Raw genomic sequence first — 17,672 nt, 5'->3', positions numbered from 1 at the left:
CTTTGGAAGTGTTTCCACCTCTTAAATTTTTTGGAAGAGTTTGAGAAAGATATGTATTAAATCTTTGAATGTTTCATAGCATTCAGCTTGAAGCTGCTTGGTCCTGGACTTTTGTTATGTGGGAGATTTTTGATTACTGATTCAATCTCCTTACTAGTAATTGGTCTCTTTAGATTTTCTATTTCCTCATGATTCAGTCATGGAAGAGTGTATGTTTCTAGGAATTTATCCATTTCTTCTAGATTGTCCAGTTTGCTAGCATATACTTGTTTGGAGTAGTTTTTATGGTCCTTTGCATTTCTGTGATGACAGCTGTAACTTCTCTTTGATTTCAGATCTTATTTATGGGAGACTTCTCTCTTTTTTCATGGTTAGTCTAGCTGAAGGTTTTTCAGTTTTGTTTATCTTTTCAAAGAACCAGCTTTTAGTTTCATTGATCTTCTATTGTCCCCCACCCCCACCCTCCACCTTAGGTCTCTATTTCATTTCTTTTCACTCTGCATTTATTATTTCCTTCTTTCTACTGAATTTGGGCTTTGCTTTTTTTCTGCCTTTGTAGGTTGTAAAGTTAGGTTGATTATTTGTCAGTTTTCTTGCCTATGGAGTTAAGTCTGCTATAGTCTTCCCTCTTAGACTACTTTTGCTACATCCTACAGATTTTGGTATGTCATAATTCTGTTTTCATTGGTCTCTCTCTCTCTTTTTTTAATTTCTTTATTGACATCTTTGATGGCCCATTGGTTGTTTAGTAGCATGTTGTTTCATCTCCACATTTTTGTGGTTTTTCTAGTTTTCTTTTTGTAATTGATTTCTAGTTTCATACCATTGTAGTCAGAGAAGATACTTGATATGATTTCAGTCTTCCTGAATTTACTGAGACTTGTTTTGTGGCCTAACATGTGATCTGTATTGGAGAATGTTCCATGTACACTTGAAAAGAATGTGTATTCTGTTGCTTTTGGATGGAATGTCTGTATATATCTACTAAGTGCATCTGGTCTAATGGATCATTTAAGGCCATTGTTTTCTTATTAATTTTGGCTTTGCATGATCTCTACATTGGTGTAAGTTGGATGTCAAAGTCCTCTACTATTAGTGTATTGCTGTCAATTTCTTCCTTTAGGTCTGTTAATAATTGGTTTTATATATCTTGGTGTTTCTATGTTGGATACATATATATTTGAAAGTGTTATGTCTTTTTGTTGGATTGATCCCTTTAGACTATGTAATGCCCTTATTTGTCTATTATTACAGTCTTTGTTTTAAGTAAACTATACCCTCAGTGTGGGGCTTGAACTCATGACTGCAACATCGAGAATCACATGCTCTATCAACTGAGCCAGCCAGGCATCCCCCTATTATCATAGTCTTTGTTTTAAAGTCTACTTTGTCTGCTATGAATATACCTACACCAGCCTTATTTTCATTTCCATTTGCATGAAATATCTTTCTCCATCCCTTCACTTTCAGTCTGTGTGTGTCCTTACTTCTGAAGTGAGTCTTTGGTAGATGGCATATAGATGGGTCTTATTTTATCCCTTCAGTCACTCTATAGTTTGATTGGAGAGTTTAGTCCATTTACATTTAAAGTAACCACTGATAAGTACTTATTACCATTTTGTTAATTGTTTTCTGGCTGTTTTTGCAGTTCCTCTCTGTTCCTTTCTTCTTTCTCTCTTCCCTTGTGGTTTTATGGCTCTTTTTATGTTTTGTTTAGATTCTTTTCTCATTTTCTGTTGTGTACTTATGGTAAGTTTTTGCTCTATGGCTTACCATAAAGTTCACATACAAGTTCCTATGTGTATAATGGTCTGTTTTGAGTTAATAGCAGCATGACAAAACTTTACATTTTTTTCTCTCCCCTTCATTTTATATATATTTTTTTTTATTTTATTTTTTTTTTAAATTTTTTTTTTTTTCAACGTTTATTTATTTTTGGGACAGAGAGAGACAGAGCATGAACGGGGGAGGGGCAGAGAGAGAGGGAGACACAGAATCGGAAACAGGCTCCAGGCTCTGAGCCATCAGCCCAGAGCCCGACGTGGGGCTCAAACTCACGGACCGCGAGATCGTGACCTGGCTGAAGTCGGACGCTTAACCGACTGCGCCACCCAGGCGCCCCACATTTTATATTTTTGATGTCACATTTTTACATCTTTTTATTTTATGCATCATTTTAATTTTTGTAGTTTTAGTTAACTGTACAATTTTTGTCTTTTCACCTTCATAGTTGGTTTGTCAGTGGTTGATTTACCACTTTTACTACATATTTAACTTTTCCAGTAGGATTTTATATTTATTCCCTTGTTATTATTTGTATCATTTCTTTTCAGTTTAGAGAAGTCACTTTAACATTTATCGTGATACTGGGCTAGTGGGGATGAGCTCCTTTATAGCTTTTGCTTATCTGGAAAACTATTCATCGCTCTTTTAATTTTGAATAACTTGCCGAGAATTCTTGGTGATTTTTTTTCCTTTCAGCACTTGAATATGTTATGCCACTCTTCTGACTTGCAAGGTTTCTGTTGAAAAATCTGCTAGCATACTCTCTTGCTGCTTTTGAGATTTTCTCTTATCTTTAACTTTTACCATTTTTAGTTATAATGTGTCTTGTGGATCTCTTTGAGTTCATTTTATTTGGGACTCTCTGTGCTTCTTAAACCTGGATTGTTTCCTCAGATTAAAAAAGTTTCAACTCTTACTTCTTCAAATAAGTTTTATGGCCTTTTTTCTCTCTCTTCTCTTTCTCAAGCCTCTATAATGTGAACATTATTCCACTTAATGTCTCAGAGTTATCTTAAGTTATCTTCATTTTTTAAAAATTCTTTTTTCTTTTTGTTGTTTTGCCCAGGTGACTTCTATTCCTTTGTCTTCTGGCTTGTTGATCTGGTTTTTGGCTTCATCTAGCCTGCTGTTGAACTCCTCTTGTGTACTTTTCAGTTCAGTTGTTGTATTCTTCAGCTCTGTAACTACTATATGAAACTTTCTTATATTTTCTGTCTCTTTGTTGAGGATCTCCATGCTCATCCATTCTTCTCCAGCTCAGTGGGCATCTTTACTGACCATTACTGTAAACACTATCAGGTAGGTTGCTTATCTGTTTCATTAATATTTTTTTCTGATGTTTTGTTTTGTTTTGTTTTGTTGTTTATTTGTTTGAAACATAATGTTTTGTTGAAACATTTTGTTTTACTCTCTGTGTTGGTTTGTATGGTATTAGTCAAATCAACTACACCTTCCAGTCTTGAAGAATGTCCTTGGACAGGAGATGTCATGTGGAGCCCCTCTGACCACCAGAGCTAGGCGCCCAAGTATTGTCCCCTCTATGGGCTGCACACAGCCATCTGCTGTGGCAGGTTTGTATTTGTGGTGTCAGGGTGGGTGGAATTGGCACTTGGCCTGGCTATGATGTGTGGTTTTGCTCTGATTGTGGGCATGCTCACCAGGTCTAACAGGTTAGAGGGATAGTTCCACAATGGTGCCTACCAATACTGAACTTAGCAAGGTAGGAAGAGGTCACATATATGGTGGCCACCAATGTCTCTGTCGCTGGATAAAGTCCGAGCATTTCCCTGCCTCTCTGGCAGGTACTTTAAGTTGAGTAAGTTGTTTTCCTTTACACATGATCTAGGCACTTTTCAAATTGGTGTTTTTGTGCTGGGTCCCAGAGCGAGTAAATCTGAGTCCTTAAGAGTGGGTTCTCCATTTCTTTCAGTTTTACAGTTATCTTAGATGTAATCCTCATTGGTTTTCAAAGTCTGACATTTAGGGGGCTCATACCTCTCATGTAGGATCTAAGGGTTGGGGTGCCTGGTGTGGAGGACAAACCCCTCACTTCTTAGGGAAAAGTACTGTACTTTTGAGATCCCTCCTGATGGTGGATCATGGCACTTAGGGTGGAGTCTTTTTGGCAAGGCACTGTCTTTGCCTCTCCTACCCTTCTCAATGCTGTCCTGTCCATCCTTTGTTGTGGATGCTCTGTTCATCCAATTTGCTGTTCTTTTTCAAAGGAATTTATTCTATAAATCATTGTGTATTTGTCAGATCCATGAGAGGGAGTGAGTTTACGTCTTCTTATGCCACCATCTTCAACCCAACTCCACCCTGTCTTATTTTTATTGCCAGCCATAGCCTGCTTTCTTAAAAGCTCAGAAGGCTTAGATATGCTGCTGTGCTTGGTTTCTGAAAAGGCAAATGTCTTTGCTGATGGATTATGCCCTGATCATGGCCCTCTGGCAGATATTTCTTCCTGAAAATAGAGCAAAGCATTTTCTATTTCATAAATTAAGATAAATCATTCCCTCACCATTTGTCTATAGCTCTATCAGACCGTGCCAAACAGCTTTATTGTTTGAATTGTTAGATTTCCAAGCTTATACAAAATCCAAGTTTTATTAATAGCATATAATTACCACATGCTTCAATTTTCTATAAACACAGAAATTCAGTAATTAGCTTTAGAATTATATTACAATCTGAAAGTAGAACCACAATGGCTATAAATGCCATTGTGTGTTACATTTCTAAAAATAAAAAAAATAAAATGTTCATTATCTTGTCAATGATTCAACTCTACACAAAGCACTCAGTGGAACTGCCCAGTATTCATTCAACTGCTTTGTGCCAGCTCTAGGGACATTAGTAGCAAAGGACATGATATCACTGTGAAGGCCAATAAATAAGGGTCTTGTCCTCCTGCCTCACAGAATGGTATTTTAGCATGTATATGAGCCATGGCACTTATTGTTATATTATTATTGCTTCCTTTCCCTAAGTGAAACTGAATTACTCTAGAATCTCTTCTTCCCAAGAAGGAAACTCCCTATCTAGCAGTGATCTGGTGCTTGTTAAGGTAAGTGCATTAACTCGCTTTGGCCACTAAGGGGCCCTCAGCTGCATTCTGGGAAAGCAAGAGAAGGGAGCACTACGAAAAGCTGTCAATTGGGCAGAACGCTTAGCCGTGGACTGGAACCTAAGCAGGCCATTCCATACACCTGAAATCTAAGAAACTACTGGAGGCATATTTGCATGATTTTGGATTCCTCTCCCTTTAAGCAAATGGAAATTTTAGTACCCAGCCCTGTGGGTGAACTGTGATGGTATATGGATCCAACTTTCTCCCTTCCCATGGGAGCACACTGTTTTCATTTCCATGGAGACACACTGTGTTGGAGTGGGATACAAAGAGTCCTGGGAGCCTATGACTACTGGAAATTCTACCATTCTACTGCAGGGTTTGGACTCCTTACCTTCTGCTAGCTCAGTTTTCTGAAATAAGAGTATGAAAGAGAAAATCTCAACTTCTGTAGCCCCTAAGAATATGAACTGGAGGAATACTGGCAGTAACTTCCCACTCACCTTTCAGTGTTCTCAATGTCTGTGGAAACCTGCCAGGAATGTTGCTGAATATCTACAGGGGAAGATGAGGAGTCCTCTAGAGCAGGTGTTTCAGTACTCTCCTCAATTTTGCAGTCCAAACTCTTGGTTCCCCCACCAGGCTCCTTTCCTAAAGAGGGGAGAGGGGATGTTGGTAAAGAAAAGGATAAGAAATCAGAAATGCAAGTTCTATAGCCATGATATCATTGCAAAGATTGTCTATGTTTTGAGTCATGGGCTCCATTAACCCTAATGACTTCTGAATATGAAATACTATACTAATTCATTTATTTCTGAATAATACTGAATATAGGTATCTATCTCTGTTTCTAGCTATATAAATATATATATACTTTTGTGTGTGTGTGTGTGTGTGTGTGTGTGCGCGCACATAGCATGTTTCACAACATTCTGGGAAACCCTGAAGATCAAGGTAAAAGTAAGGGCTCCATCTTTGATGGAGTACTGGTGCTCTATAATCCATTCTTAGTGAGATAGATCAGGTCATCTTGAGAGGGGGGTTTCAGCCTGTGAAATCATTCTGCTTTTTGGTTCTCTGATTCAGGAGCAACTATAAGGGCCAGGAGTAGGTGACACCCAGCAGGTTGAATGAGAGCTTCTGCCCTTTTCTCTGACTCTGACACTGACTCTCTTGGATTCATCTCCCTTAAATAAATGTAAATTTGGGGACGCAGCATGTAGAAAATAGTTGTATCTTAGTATATGGGAAATAACTGAGATTGTGGACTTGTCTTCCATTTCCTTGGCTTTCTAGCCTCCTTCACTTTATCCTTCTCTGAGGAAATAGTTCAGCCTCAAGATCCAGCCTTGCTCTGCTGAGACCACAAAGTGCCATAAACGAAAGTTCCATGTACATACTGGGTAGCCATCCACAGCAATGCACTGCCACTCTGCTAAGACTTGTATTTTACCATGACTGATCCCAAGTGAATAAATCAATACTTTCTAGAAACAAACCTTCAAATTGGTTCAGCAATAAATTCATGTGAAAATAAATGGGAATTATAGTCTATTGCCCAGATATCATCTGTTAATGTCTTTTATTCTGCTCTGAACATTTGCCATCTGCAAGGGTGTATGTATCCTGGTGTCATGGAAATGGCTTATGAAGCCCGAGAACTGAGTTTTATGAGTTCATTCATTCACTCATTTATTCATTTATAAATATTTCTTGAGTATCAGCTAAGTATCAGGTACTGGGCTTGATGCTAGATTCTTTTTTACTCTTTTATCCAGTTTTATTTGTATTACGTAGATACAGCTCTAGACTAGTTGGTAAGAATTTATTATATCCCATATTGTTGAATATTCATGACAGAGCAGCCACACCAGGCTACCTCTTAGCTCAGTTTCCCTAGTCCTGATGTGTGTTTTGCATGGTTAAAAAAAATAAATAAATAAAGCAAACACACTTGTGAATAGGATGGTAAAATCTAATGGGAAGATTTTCCCTTGGATTCCTGACTGAAGGAGACTAGCCAAAATCTCATCCTTGTAATTTCTAACCTATATGGCAGCAACACAAGGAAAAAGAAACAAGCAATTAAGTGGTAATTAACTATACATCATTCATCAACCTAGAGTAGAAATGGACCTCTGAATATTCAGCCAAAGCAAATACACAGTTTACTGATGAGAACTTCTGATCCTTTTGTGTATACTTTATGCACATTGATCCTGGGTGATGGAATTGCTTTTCCAATTTTATGGTATGCTGGGGGGGAGGTGAAATTTAATCAAGCACGTAATTTAGCATCTTACGATTTCACAGTTGGAGGGCACTGACCTCTTAAAAGTATTTGCATTGTGCTTCCTGGGAAAGTGCAACAACTAGAGCCCATCTGCTACCCGCTGCTCAGCAGGGTCAGCCTTAGGATACAGTTCTGCAGTGACAGCTAAGCTCTGAGAGAGAAGCAAAAAGAACCAAACCCTAGCTTTTTGCTTTTCAAAACTCTGAAGGATTGGGCCACACATGGCTCCTGGGGTACTCCTGTGGAGTTGAAATGATTTGGGGAAAGCAGTATGCTTTTTGGGCAGTGAAGAGTAGAGAAAGAAGATACATGAGCAGACTTAATTCTCTGCCTATGGGTTTTGCTTGGCTTGGGGCCACAGTAGCCCCTCTCCTGTGGTCAGGACTGTACAGCTCAAAGCTTTCATTCAAATGAGAACAGGGAGGACACGAGGTAGCGTGATGCTCTTTCTTGGAGTCCTCTCTCTCTTTTTAAAAACATTTTTAATGTGTATTTATTTTTGAGAGAGAGCGAAAGGGAGAGAGGCGCAGAATCTGAAGCAGGCTCCAGGCTCTGAGTTATCACTACAGAGCCTGACATGGGGCTTGATTTCACGAAGCGTGAGATCATGACCTGAGCTAAAGTTGGATGCTTAACTGACTGAGCCACCCAGGTGCCCCTGGAGTCCTCTCTTTACCTCCCTCAAGTATATACTTTTTACAGGCAAAGGCATAAAGAGAACCCAATCTACAATCAGTTTTACACTTAACTGCCTGTAATAATTCTACTACTTATATAAGACACACATCATTCTTTGACCTTTTCAAAGTAAAATAACTGTTCATATAACTGAAACACACCTGTGAGCTTGTCATCTCACCAGGTCATCTCCTCCTTTTCCTCGCTTTCAGTGACTAGTTCTAACTCTGCTAATGCAGATGAACAAAAATAAAAGCCTTGAACATTGGGCTTGCAGTTGAGTGCTTTCTATCAGCTCACAAAATCTCTGCAGAATTTTGATCATCTTGTATCTTCTCTGGCTGAAACATCTTCAAAGACAGAAGGTATCAGTATGCATTTAAGGGGTTCTCAATTGCAGAATATTTATGGGATCAAGTTTACTCTGCAAGTAGATATTAATTGCTTTCACTTACTGATGGCACTGACTTCATGTTGGGCATCCCTTTCCAGTACAGTATCTGCTTATTGCCTTTATAGTACTTATCTCTTTTAGAAATTATCTTGCATATGTATTTTTTTTTATGTTTATTTTTGAGAGGAGGGAGGGGCAGAGAGAGAGGGAGACACAGAATCTGAAGCAGGCTCCAGGCTCCGAGCTGTCAGCACAGAGTCTGACGTGGGGCTCAAACTCATGAGATGGGAGATCATGACCTGAGCCGAAGTCAGACGCTTAACCGACTGAGCCACCCAGGCGCCCCTTATGTATTTAACTAAATACATTTTTAATAGTACATAAATTTGAATATGTTTTTTCTTGTAACTGTTTCATATCTCTACTGCTGCGTACGTATGGCTCCTGCTTTCTTTGTATACCACATTTCTTGGGTCCCACATCTTCAGCTTTCTTGGATGCAGTTTCCATTTTGTTGCAGCATATCCTTGACTAATTACTTCAGAGAATGTCTGTGGAAAATACATTTTCTTCTCTTTTCTCTTTCTTTGCACTCACACTTAAATTTTAATTGACTAGATATGGAAATCTGTCTTCACAGTAACTTTCTCTCAAAACTTGGATGCTACTGTTTCCTTATCTTACATCCATATCCAGAATGACTTGTGTGTAGCCTGTTTACAGCTCTCTGAAAACTTTTTAGGGTATTATCTTCACATTTTTTGATTTATGAAATGGGTCCTAAATATGTATAGGAATAGCTTCTTTTTATGTTAATCTTTTTTTGGCATATGATTGCCATTTGTAATTTATTACCTATTTTTTTATTTTGAAAATTTGCAAACCTATGGCAAACCTGTAAAAATATAACGGATACCCAAATATTCCAGTTTCACAAACTGTTAATATTTAGTTATATTTTATTTCTCTCCATCTCTCTATGTGTATGTATATGTGTATAGATTTCATATATACATACTGTATTGATTGTATATGATTTTTATATTTAAAGTCACAAATACATATAATTATAACTTTTTATGACCCATTTAAGAGTAAGTTGCAGACATTAATGGCACTTTAACTACTCAGCATATATCTCCTAAAGAACAGGATCTTTTCCCTACATAACCTCAAAACAATGATTGGGCCAAAAAATTATTTAGCTTGGATTAAATATGATTCAATACAATTTGATACAATACTAATATTTAACATGCAGTCTGTATTCACGTTTCCCCAGTTGTTCCAATAATGTTTTTCTAACCTTTTTTTTTTAAGTTCCATAAACTTAAAAGGAAGCTTCCATAAAAGGATTGTGCACTGCATTTAGTTGTCATTTTTCTTTTAGAACTGCACCCTTGTCTTTTTTTGACTTTCATGTCATTAGCATTTTTCTTAAGTTTTTTAATTTTATTATTTTTATTTTGAGAGAAATCCCCCTCTGTGGGATGGGCACAGAGGGAGAGAGAGAGAATCCCAAGCAGACTCCATGCTGTCAGCATGGAGCCCAATGTGAGGCTTGAACTCATGAACTGAGAATTCATGATCTGAGCTGAAATCAAGAGTCAGACACTCCACCTACTGAGCCACCCAGACGCCCCCATGTTATTAATGTTTTTGAATGAAGAGGTCAGGCTAGTTGTTTTATAGAAAGGCTTTCCGTTTGGATTTTCTTATTGTTTCTGCATGTGTGGATTCAGAGTAAACATTTTTTGGCGTGGGTATTATAGAAGTGCTATTGTGACTGGCTTAGTGCAATGCATTAGAAAGCATATGAGTCAGTTTGTCCCATTATTGTTAGTTAAGTATTATTAGTGGCTTGGTTTCTGTCCAAAGCTTTCATTCCAATGGAAAAAGGGGATCTACCATTATAGATGTACCCTTTTCCCTTAATAGTTGCTAAGTACTCTATGGAGTGATTCATTGAGATGTTACAGCATTTTCAATTTAACTATTTCTTTTAGGTTTGGGAAAAGTTTTTCTCTTTTTCTTGATTATCTCCTTCTCTCTATTCCCTCCATTCTTTCAGAATTCCTATTTCTTATTGGAGTCTCTGGATCCATCCTATATGGTTCTTAACTATCCTCCATATTCCATGTTTATTTTGGGGGCTGAATTCTGGGAGAATACCTTGACTTGATCTTATAGTTCACTATTTTAGGGTCTCAGTATATTCATTATAACAATTGTTAAGAACTGTGAAGGGTCTGAGATTTTATTATACCTGTTGGTGAGCCTGCCACAGTTTCATGGATACTGGAAGAAGCCTGGAGACTTCTGGGTCAGAGACAAAAACAGTTTATTACTCACAGAATAGTAGTGGCCATACTAATAAGCATTTGTGTTGTTTTCTTGAATCCTAATTCCCACAGGGAGACACAAAAAGCGTCAGATCACTACCTGTCCAACAAGGGGCTGTGTGACAAAAGAGGAACCCTGAGCTTAGGAAATGTGCCTTTTAGAAGCATGTCTGCCCTTTGCCCAAGAGGGAAACATTTTCATTATACTGAATAGTCAGGATGCCTTGCTCTGGAAAGCGATGCTATCTCTATTTTCCAAGGCATCTATCTGCTAAGTAAATACCCTTGAAAAGATAGTATAAAACAAAAGGGCAGTCAGTGCCTCCATTGGCAAGATGTACAGAAATGCAAGAAGCTGGAGAGTTGCCTCCCAACACTAAGTAACCCAGCTATTTAGTTTTTATTTGGTTGATAACATTTTTATCTCCAACAAATTTGGCTGCTTCCTTTTTGTTACTGACAGTTATTGTTTTATGGGTATGATAGACTCAAATGTCTCTGAGAATATCAACTACATATATCTTAAATTCTTTGTCTGTTTCCACTTTACAATTTGTTCTTCAAGTATTAGCTGTTTGTTTATTGCAGTTGGCATCCCCTTTTTGGGGTGTTGGGTTTTTTTTTTCATTAGAGAGAGGGAGCAAGCGAGTGAGGGCAGAGAGAGAGAGGGAGGAAGAGAGAATCCCATGAGGGGCAGAGAGAGAGAGAGAGAGAGAGAGAGAGAGAGAGAGAAGTGGGGCTCATCCAAAGTCGATTTTTTTTTTTAATTTGTCATTCCTGGATATCTATCTAGATTTATCTTTGAGGATCTCTGTTTGCCTATCGTTCTGATTACAGTTCCCTCCTTCTGATTATTTTGGTGAAGGGACAGGATGTGTGGCTGCAAAATGGGTGCTTAAAGCTTATCTTCTGGGTGCTTCTCATCTCCAGTAACAAGTTACCTGGGCACTTGCCTGTTTTTTGGGCCTCCTGTCTACTCAGAGTTTCCTGTTTAAAACTCCTACTCCAACTGTAGATGCTGGAGAGGATGTGGAGAAATGGGATCCACCCTCTTGTGCTGTTGGTGGGAATGCAAACTGGTATAGCCACTCTGGAAAACAGTGTGGAGGTTCCTCAAAAAATTAAAAACAGACCTACCCTATGACCCAGCAGTAGCACTGCTAGGAATTTACCCAAGGGATACAGGAGTACTGATGCATAGGGGCACTTGTACCCCAATGTTTATAGCAGCACTCTCAACAATAGCCAAATTATGGAAAGAGCCTAAATGTCCATCAACTGATGGATGGATAAAGAAATTGTGGTTTATATACACAATGGAGTACTACGTGGCAATGAGAAAGAATGAAATATGGCCCTTTGTAGCAACGTGGATGGAAGTGGAGAGTGTGATGCTAAGTGAAACAAGCCATACAGAGAAAGACAGATACCATATGTTTTCACTCTTATGTGGATCCTGAGAAACTTAACAGAAACCCATGGGGGAGGGGAAGGAAAAAAAAAAGAGGTTAGAGTGGGAGAGAGCCAAAGCATTAGAGACTCTAAAAAACTGAGAACAAACTGAGAGTTGATGGGGGGTGGGGGGGGGAGGTGATGGGCATTGAAGAGGGCATCTTTTGGGATGAGCACTGGGTGTTGTATGGAAACCAATTTGACAATAAATTTCATATATTAAAAAATAAAAATAAAAATAAAACTCCTACTCCAGTGAGATATACTGAACAATTTAGCCTGTGAAAAAACACTGGAGTAATGTGTTCACTTTCTTTTTCTTCTACAGCTGTCTTTATGGAGGCTCAGAGTTATTTCACACTCTGCTCTGCTTTGCTGCCCAGTCCGGACAATCACACCAGATGTCCTCCTGGGGCGAGCAGTGATGGTCTCATTGCTCAGTGTGGGGCAGCCCAGTTTTTTCTGAATGCCATTTCAAACATTAATTTCCCTGACAATAGTCCCAGAAACCCTTCCTGTGATTTGCATTTGTTGATTCCAAGTTCAAAGTATTTCTGGAATTGATTTTATTTTTGCAGTAATTTTCTCCTGCTTGAATTTCTTTTGTTTCTTTTTGAGTATCTTATCAGCTGTGGTTTCCTCTGTTCATTTATATCTACCAATCCAATCTCAATAACTTTGGAGCTTTGAGAAATTCTTCCAAATTTCTGGTTTGTTGAAGACGTCCTTCCTTGTTTTTCAGGGGCATAGAAGACTGTTCTTTGTTTGCCAACCTCTGTTTCCTTTTCCTCTTACAAGTGGGGGTGGGGGGCGGGGGTGGCATGTGGGAGAGCTACGGCCAGTGGATTGTAAGTAGGAGTGATGTATTCCTCTTCCAAATTCGCTCCGAAAAATCCTCCCATGTGATTCTCCTTGCTGTCTTTTCTCCTCCTGACCATTGGATGGACGTGGAGAGTGGAAGGAGCAAAACTGCTCACCCTCTCAGCTCTCGCATTGGACTCTGTCATGGATAATGAATTCTAACTGTTTTAATCCATCAAGATTTGGTGTTGTTTCATGAAGCAGTACTCTATCCTGACAAATATAAGAACTAATATGAATTTATTTATTTTTTCATGATATCTTTTTTCTGTTATTTCAATGGAGTTTCCGAAGGAGGGAAAATATATGTATGAGTTCAGTCTAACATGTCTGGACAAGATTTTCCACCAATTATACTCCCTCTCTTTTGACAATAAATGCAAAATGAAAGCAGTACATTCATCCATTCACTAGTTATTCATGGAAATTTTGCTCTAGGCACTATGCTAAATTCTGGGGATACAACGGTGAATACACTCAAGGTGATCAACTCTAGAGAGGACAACAGACAGGAAAACAGGCAACTACCTACCCCTCAATGTAAAAGGTGCTAAAATCCGTGCCATGGAAATGCTTGGGGATGTAGGCCCAGGGAAAGCTTCCTATAGGAAGTCCCATCTAAATTATGACCCAGAAGGTAGGCCAGATGAAAGGGATGGGCGTGGGATGGGGGAGGATGGGTAATAAGTTCCAAGCAAAAGGAGGAACTGCAAAGAATGTGCAAGTTCAAGTACCTACAGATACTATACCTACAGATAGTTCAAGATGCCTGGAGAGCGGCAGGACAAGGTATGGGGGGCAGGTGAGGTGAGGACTGTTAGTGAAAGATGAAGCTGGAAAATTAGGTTCAGTTCATAGATGTTCTTAGGACCACATTAATGAGTCAGCAGAGTTCTGGTCTACACAACTGGACAGTGGCTAGTTTGAATTCCTTATCCCTAGCTTCCCTGTGTGACCAGGTGTCCTTAGATTGGAGTACCAGTTCTCTAACATCAGGTGGGCTCTCAGGAAAGGGGTCAACCAGCTTACAAATGGTAACTTCAAGTCAACGTTTTACTGTACCCAAGAGAGTGAATATGCATTCAAAATCATTTCTGATTATGAAATGAAAAACTCTGTCCCCTGAAAAATCAATTTCAGGCCTCAGTGAACAAATATTTGCTCAGGGAGGGGATAGACGTAGGGGAGAGACTCCATAGAGTACCTTGAAATCACACTAAGCTGGCTTCATCAGTGTTAAGAACTAGACATCAGAAAGTTGGCTACATTCCTCAGGGCCTTGCAAAGCTTTTTGCCTTCAGCTCCCTTGGGGTTTCCATGTATTTTTAGTTTGTTTATGGATAATATAATAGGCGTGTTTGAGGAAAAGTTAAGAGAAACCACCCATGAAGCACATACCAGTTTGGAAAGTTGGTTATTCTTATATTCGTGAGAAATGGTCAGTTGTTTAGGAGAAATAAAAACACATCTGATTCTGGGGCAGCCTCAAGAGTTCCAGAGAGTACCCTCCACCTCAGAAATCCTAGGCACGGGCCCTGGCAGATGGTGCTGGGGTCCTTTATTTCCAGTGCGAGCTTCTTTATCATACTCGACTTGACTTTCCTTCTCCTGATTTCTTATTTTTCCTACTCTCTTTCTTCTCCATCCGTGCTTTCCTCTACTGCTTTTCCCTTTCTCCCTCCCATTCCTTCTTGCTTTCCTGCCAGTGACATTGGGAAGCACTGCTATAGACAGTGTCTCTTTGGAGGCCCCTGGTGTCTAGCAATGTCTATTTCATCCATTTGCGTACATTTCCCTAGGAATCAAAGCCAATCTTCTCTGAGCTAATATGACACCACTGCACTCTCATCTCCTTTATGATTGGGGCAAATTGCCTGTGTTCTTGGTACTCCCGACACATTGTCTGCTCTGCACAGACAAGGCTTTCACAAAAGTTTTCATCCTGACTGGGAGCAAAACGAACACGGTTTGCATGAGATGCATGTATGGAACCTTATCTAGGTAGTTGTTCTCGCTCTCAAGTGTTTCCATAACCGGTAGGTGCTTTTTACCTCTCTGCACTATGAAAAGAAAAAACAAACTGAGGAAACGTAGGCTGCTTGTGAAGTAATCCAACTTTACTCTCGAGTTTCTAAAAAGCATGTCGTTTGAGAAGAGGTAAATTATTTTAATTCAGTTAGCTTTTTACCTATATTAGAAAGTAGTTTCAAAGGCTTTTCTATGCTGTGGTACGAAGATATTCACAGTGCCATAAAACACATAGTGGAAAATAAAAATGATAACATAAACAGAGCTCTATTCTTATCCATACACTGGAAAATAAACATTTGCCAATTTGGGAGAGATACAGAACTATCCTCCTTTCCCCACAGTCCTCTGTGCTCCTTATGGTACTGTACTCCTGTCACTGCCCCCACAGTAGCAGCCATCTTGGCAGCTGCACGTAGCTATGTGAGGAAGCAGAGGCCCAAGGGTCCCGCAGCAGCACTGGAGAAGAGCAGATAAAGAGATGCATTTGAAGAAGGTCCCTATGCAGTTTTTACTGCTTCATTTCTGGCCCCTAAAGTAGAGCAGAACAATATATAAGGTATATTTACTGTATAATTAATTAATTCCAATTTTCCCACAGGAGTATGATGGCTGAATTATCCTTCCTTTGGATCACACAAATGCTACATTTTGTTTAATTTTAATTTAATTTAATTTTACTAAATATACTCATTTCTTTGTCAGAATTCTTCCCACCCAAAGTAAAATATTTTATAAATAGATCATTATGATAAATAGATCTATAATAAATAGATCTATAAATAGATCATTAAATGATCTATGGAGTTAAGTTTGCTTCCCACCTTAAAAGTAACTCTCCAACTTAATGTTATTTTGGTAGGAAATTAAATACAAAATAGATTTTAGCCATTAAACACGGTATTTTGAAATATGTACACTAATCTTCAAAAAGTCAAATCTGTGGATAAAATTCAACCAATCGTACTAGTACTTTTTATTTCTCCATTTGGTATGTTCTCTTGCCCTTCTCCAATGGAGCTTAGTGGGAAAGGGTCTGGTGTGCTGGAACAATCAGGAACTTTGCAGTGGGCTTAATGTGCTATGGGACCTTGGGCAAGTTATCTCTTTCAGCTTCGGGTTCTTCATCTGTCCAATGGAGGAAATAACAGTGAGGAAAAAGCCAGATAGTATGTATAAAGCAGCTGCTAGTAGAAAGTACACAGTAAGTGGGAGCTATTGTTACTGCTATCATCCTAGTCCTCAACTGACTCAACTTTGGTACAAGGTGATGAATATGTTGTCCTACTCACTGTTTGGCATATGAAGACAGGGAGAGAGAGAGAAATAGACGGTGCTAGATAACCCTTGTAATAGATTCCAGAAGGTGGTTATAATTATATTCTGCAAACAGTGCAAATTCATTCTAGTCTTGGATTCTTTGCATCAGACACCAATGTTTATGAGGTTGTTTCCATCTTGTCATTCAAATCTTTGATTTAACGCTGTCTCCTCACAGAGCTTTGGCCTTCCCTTCTAGGGTAGCCACCCAGTTACTTTCTATTGTATCAACTATTCTATTTTAATTACTGACATTGCACTTATTAGTATCGGGGATTTTTAGAACATTTGAATTTTTTTCTTTTTTTTCTTTCCTCTCCTCTCCTCTTTTCTTTTTTCTTTTTTTTCCCTATTTTTCTGCTCTAGAGTATATACTTGACAGTAAAAGGTGTGTCTTCAGCCTTGATCCCTGAAGTCCCCTAGCACCTGTTCTAGGTGCTATCATATCCTTAGATATGATAGGTGCTCAATAAATATTTGTTCAAAGAATGAACGCATGTTTCCACTCAGAATTTGAATCATAGTCTAAGATCTATTCTGCTTCATTTCTTCTAACCTGCTGTTCTATTTTAGTATCAATTGCTTCATTACATTGGAAAATAAAGTCTTGTGGCTATATTCTATTTCTGTTTTTATGTTGCTTGTTTCTTTTATTGGTGTGGGTCATTTCCTTTACATTTCTTAATAGGAGGGTTGAATATATTGGAGTCTTTACTGCTCATATTCTATTCTTTGTCTTGAGTTCATTCTGTATTTTGCTGGATGGCAGGCAGTTCATTAATTTCTCATAATAGCATCTTGAGCTCTCAGCTCCCACTAGATTTTGAATTGAGATTTTTTCAACTTTCAATATTTCTCTCTCCTTTCCCTTTGTGATTACATTATACCCTCAGAGGACTTGGGGACAATTTGGCTGTAAGCTGTGGCCCAGAGGTAGAGCAGAGTCAGAGGGGACCACTGCCCCCTTACTGTCAGAGCCAGGTGAGGCAAAAACACAGATGGAAAGAGCAAGTTCACATGTGAAGGGGAGCTGCACTGGAATGTTCTATTGTCTCTGCTCCTTTCAATAGCACTGTTGCCCAAACTGATTGAATGGGGAGAGAACGTGAGAGGGAGGAAAACCATGGTCAAAACAGTAGGATCATTCAATTCCCTTAGAAACCTGGCCCCACTTACTGCCAACAGAGCAAATGAGACCTACAGTCTCGTTTCATCTGGTGGCAGGAAACAGGCACTGATGGTCAGTGCGATACATGGACTCAGCTATGGGAAAAGATTTCCTACTAACTAAGTGTGAAGAAGAGAGAGCAACTATTTTGCAGTATAAACAAAGAAATTACACTTTGTCAAGCAATGGTCCAATCTACAACTTTAAGTGTTAGAATATGAAACTACAAAATGACTAAAATTATTCCCATCTGTCATCTTCTTGAAATAAACAATTCTCCA

At 38.9% G+C, this 17,672-nt stretch overlaps 1 protein-coding gene across 2 annotated transcripts in view; it reads right to left on the bottom strand.

Moving 5' to 3' along the window:
• Positions 1-17,672, bottom strand: part of RGS7BP (regulator of G protein signaling 7 binding protein) — a 102,639-nt gene that overhangs the window by 17,040 nt on the left and 67,927 nt on the right. For both annotated transcript variants that reach the window (XM_047066750.1, XM_047066824.1), the window contains one exon: positions 5,359-5,506. In XM_047066750.1, coding sequence (XP_046922706.1) covers positions 5,359-5,506 — 148 coding nt within the window. The remainder of the gene's footprint in view (positions 1-5,358; positions 5,507-17,672) is intronic.

Source organism: Lynx rufus, unplaced genomic scaffold, assembly GCF_022079265.1.
Source record: "Lynx rufus isolate CCGP_SWC_20201006 ecotype Redwood Valley unplaced genomic scaffold, mLynRuf1.p SCAF_1, whole genome shotgun sequence".
In the NCBI taxonomy this organism is placed as follows: Eukaryota; Metazoa; Chordata; class Mammalia; order Carnivora; family Felidae; genus Lynx; species Lynx rufus.
This window is presented reverse-complemented; position numbering and strand designations above follow the sequence as displayed.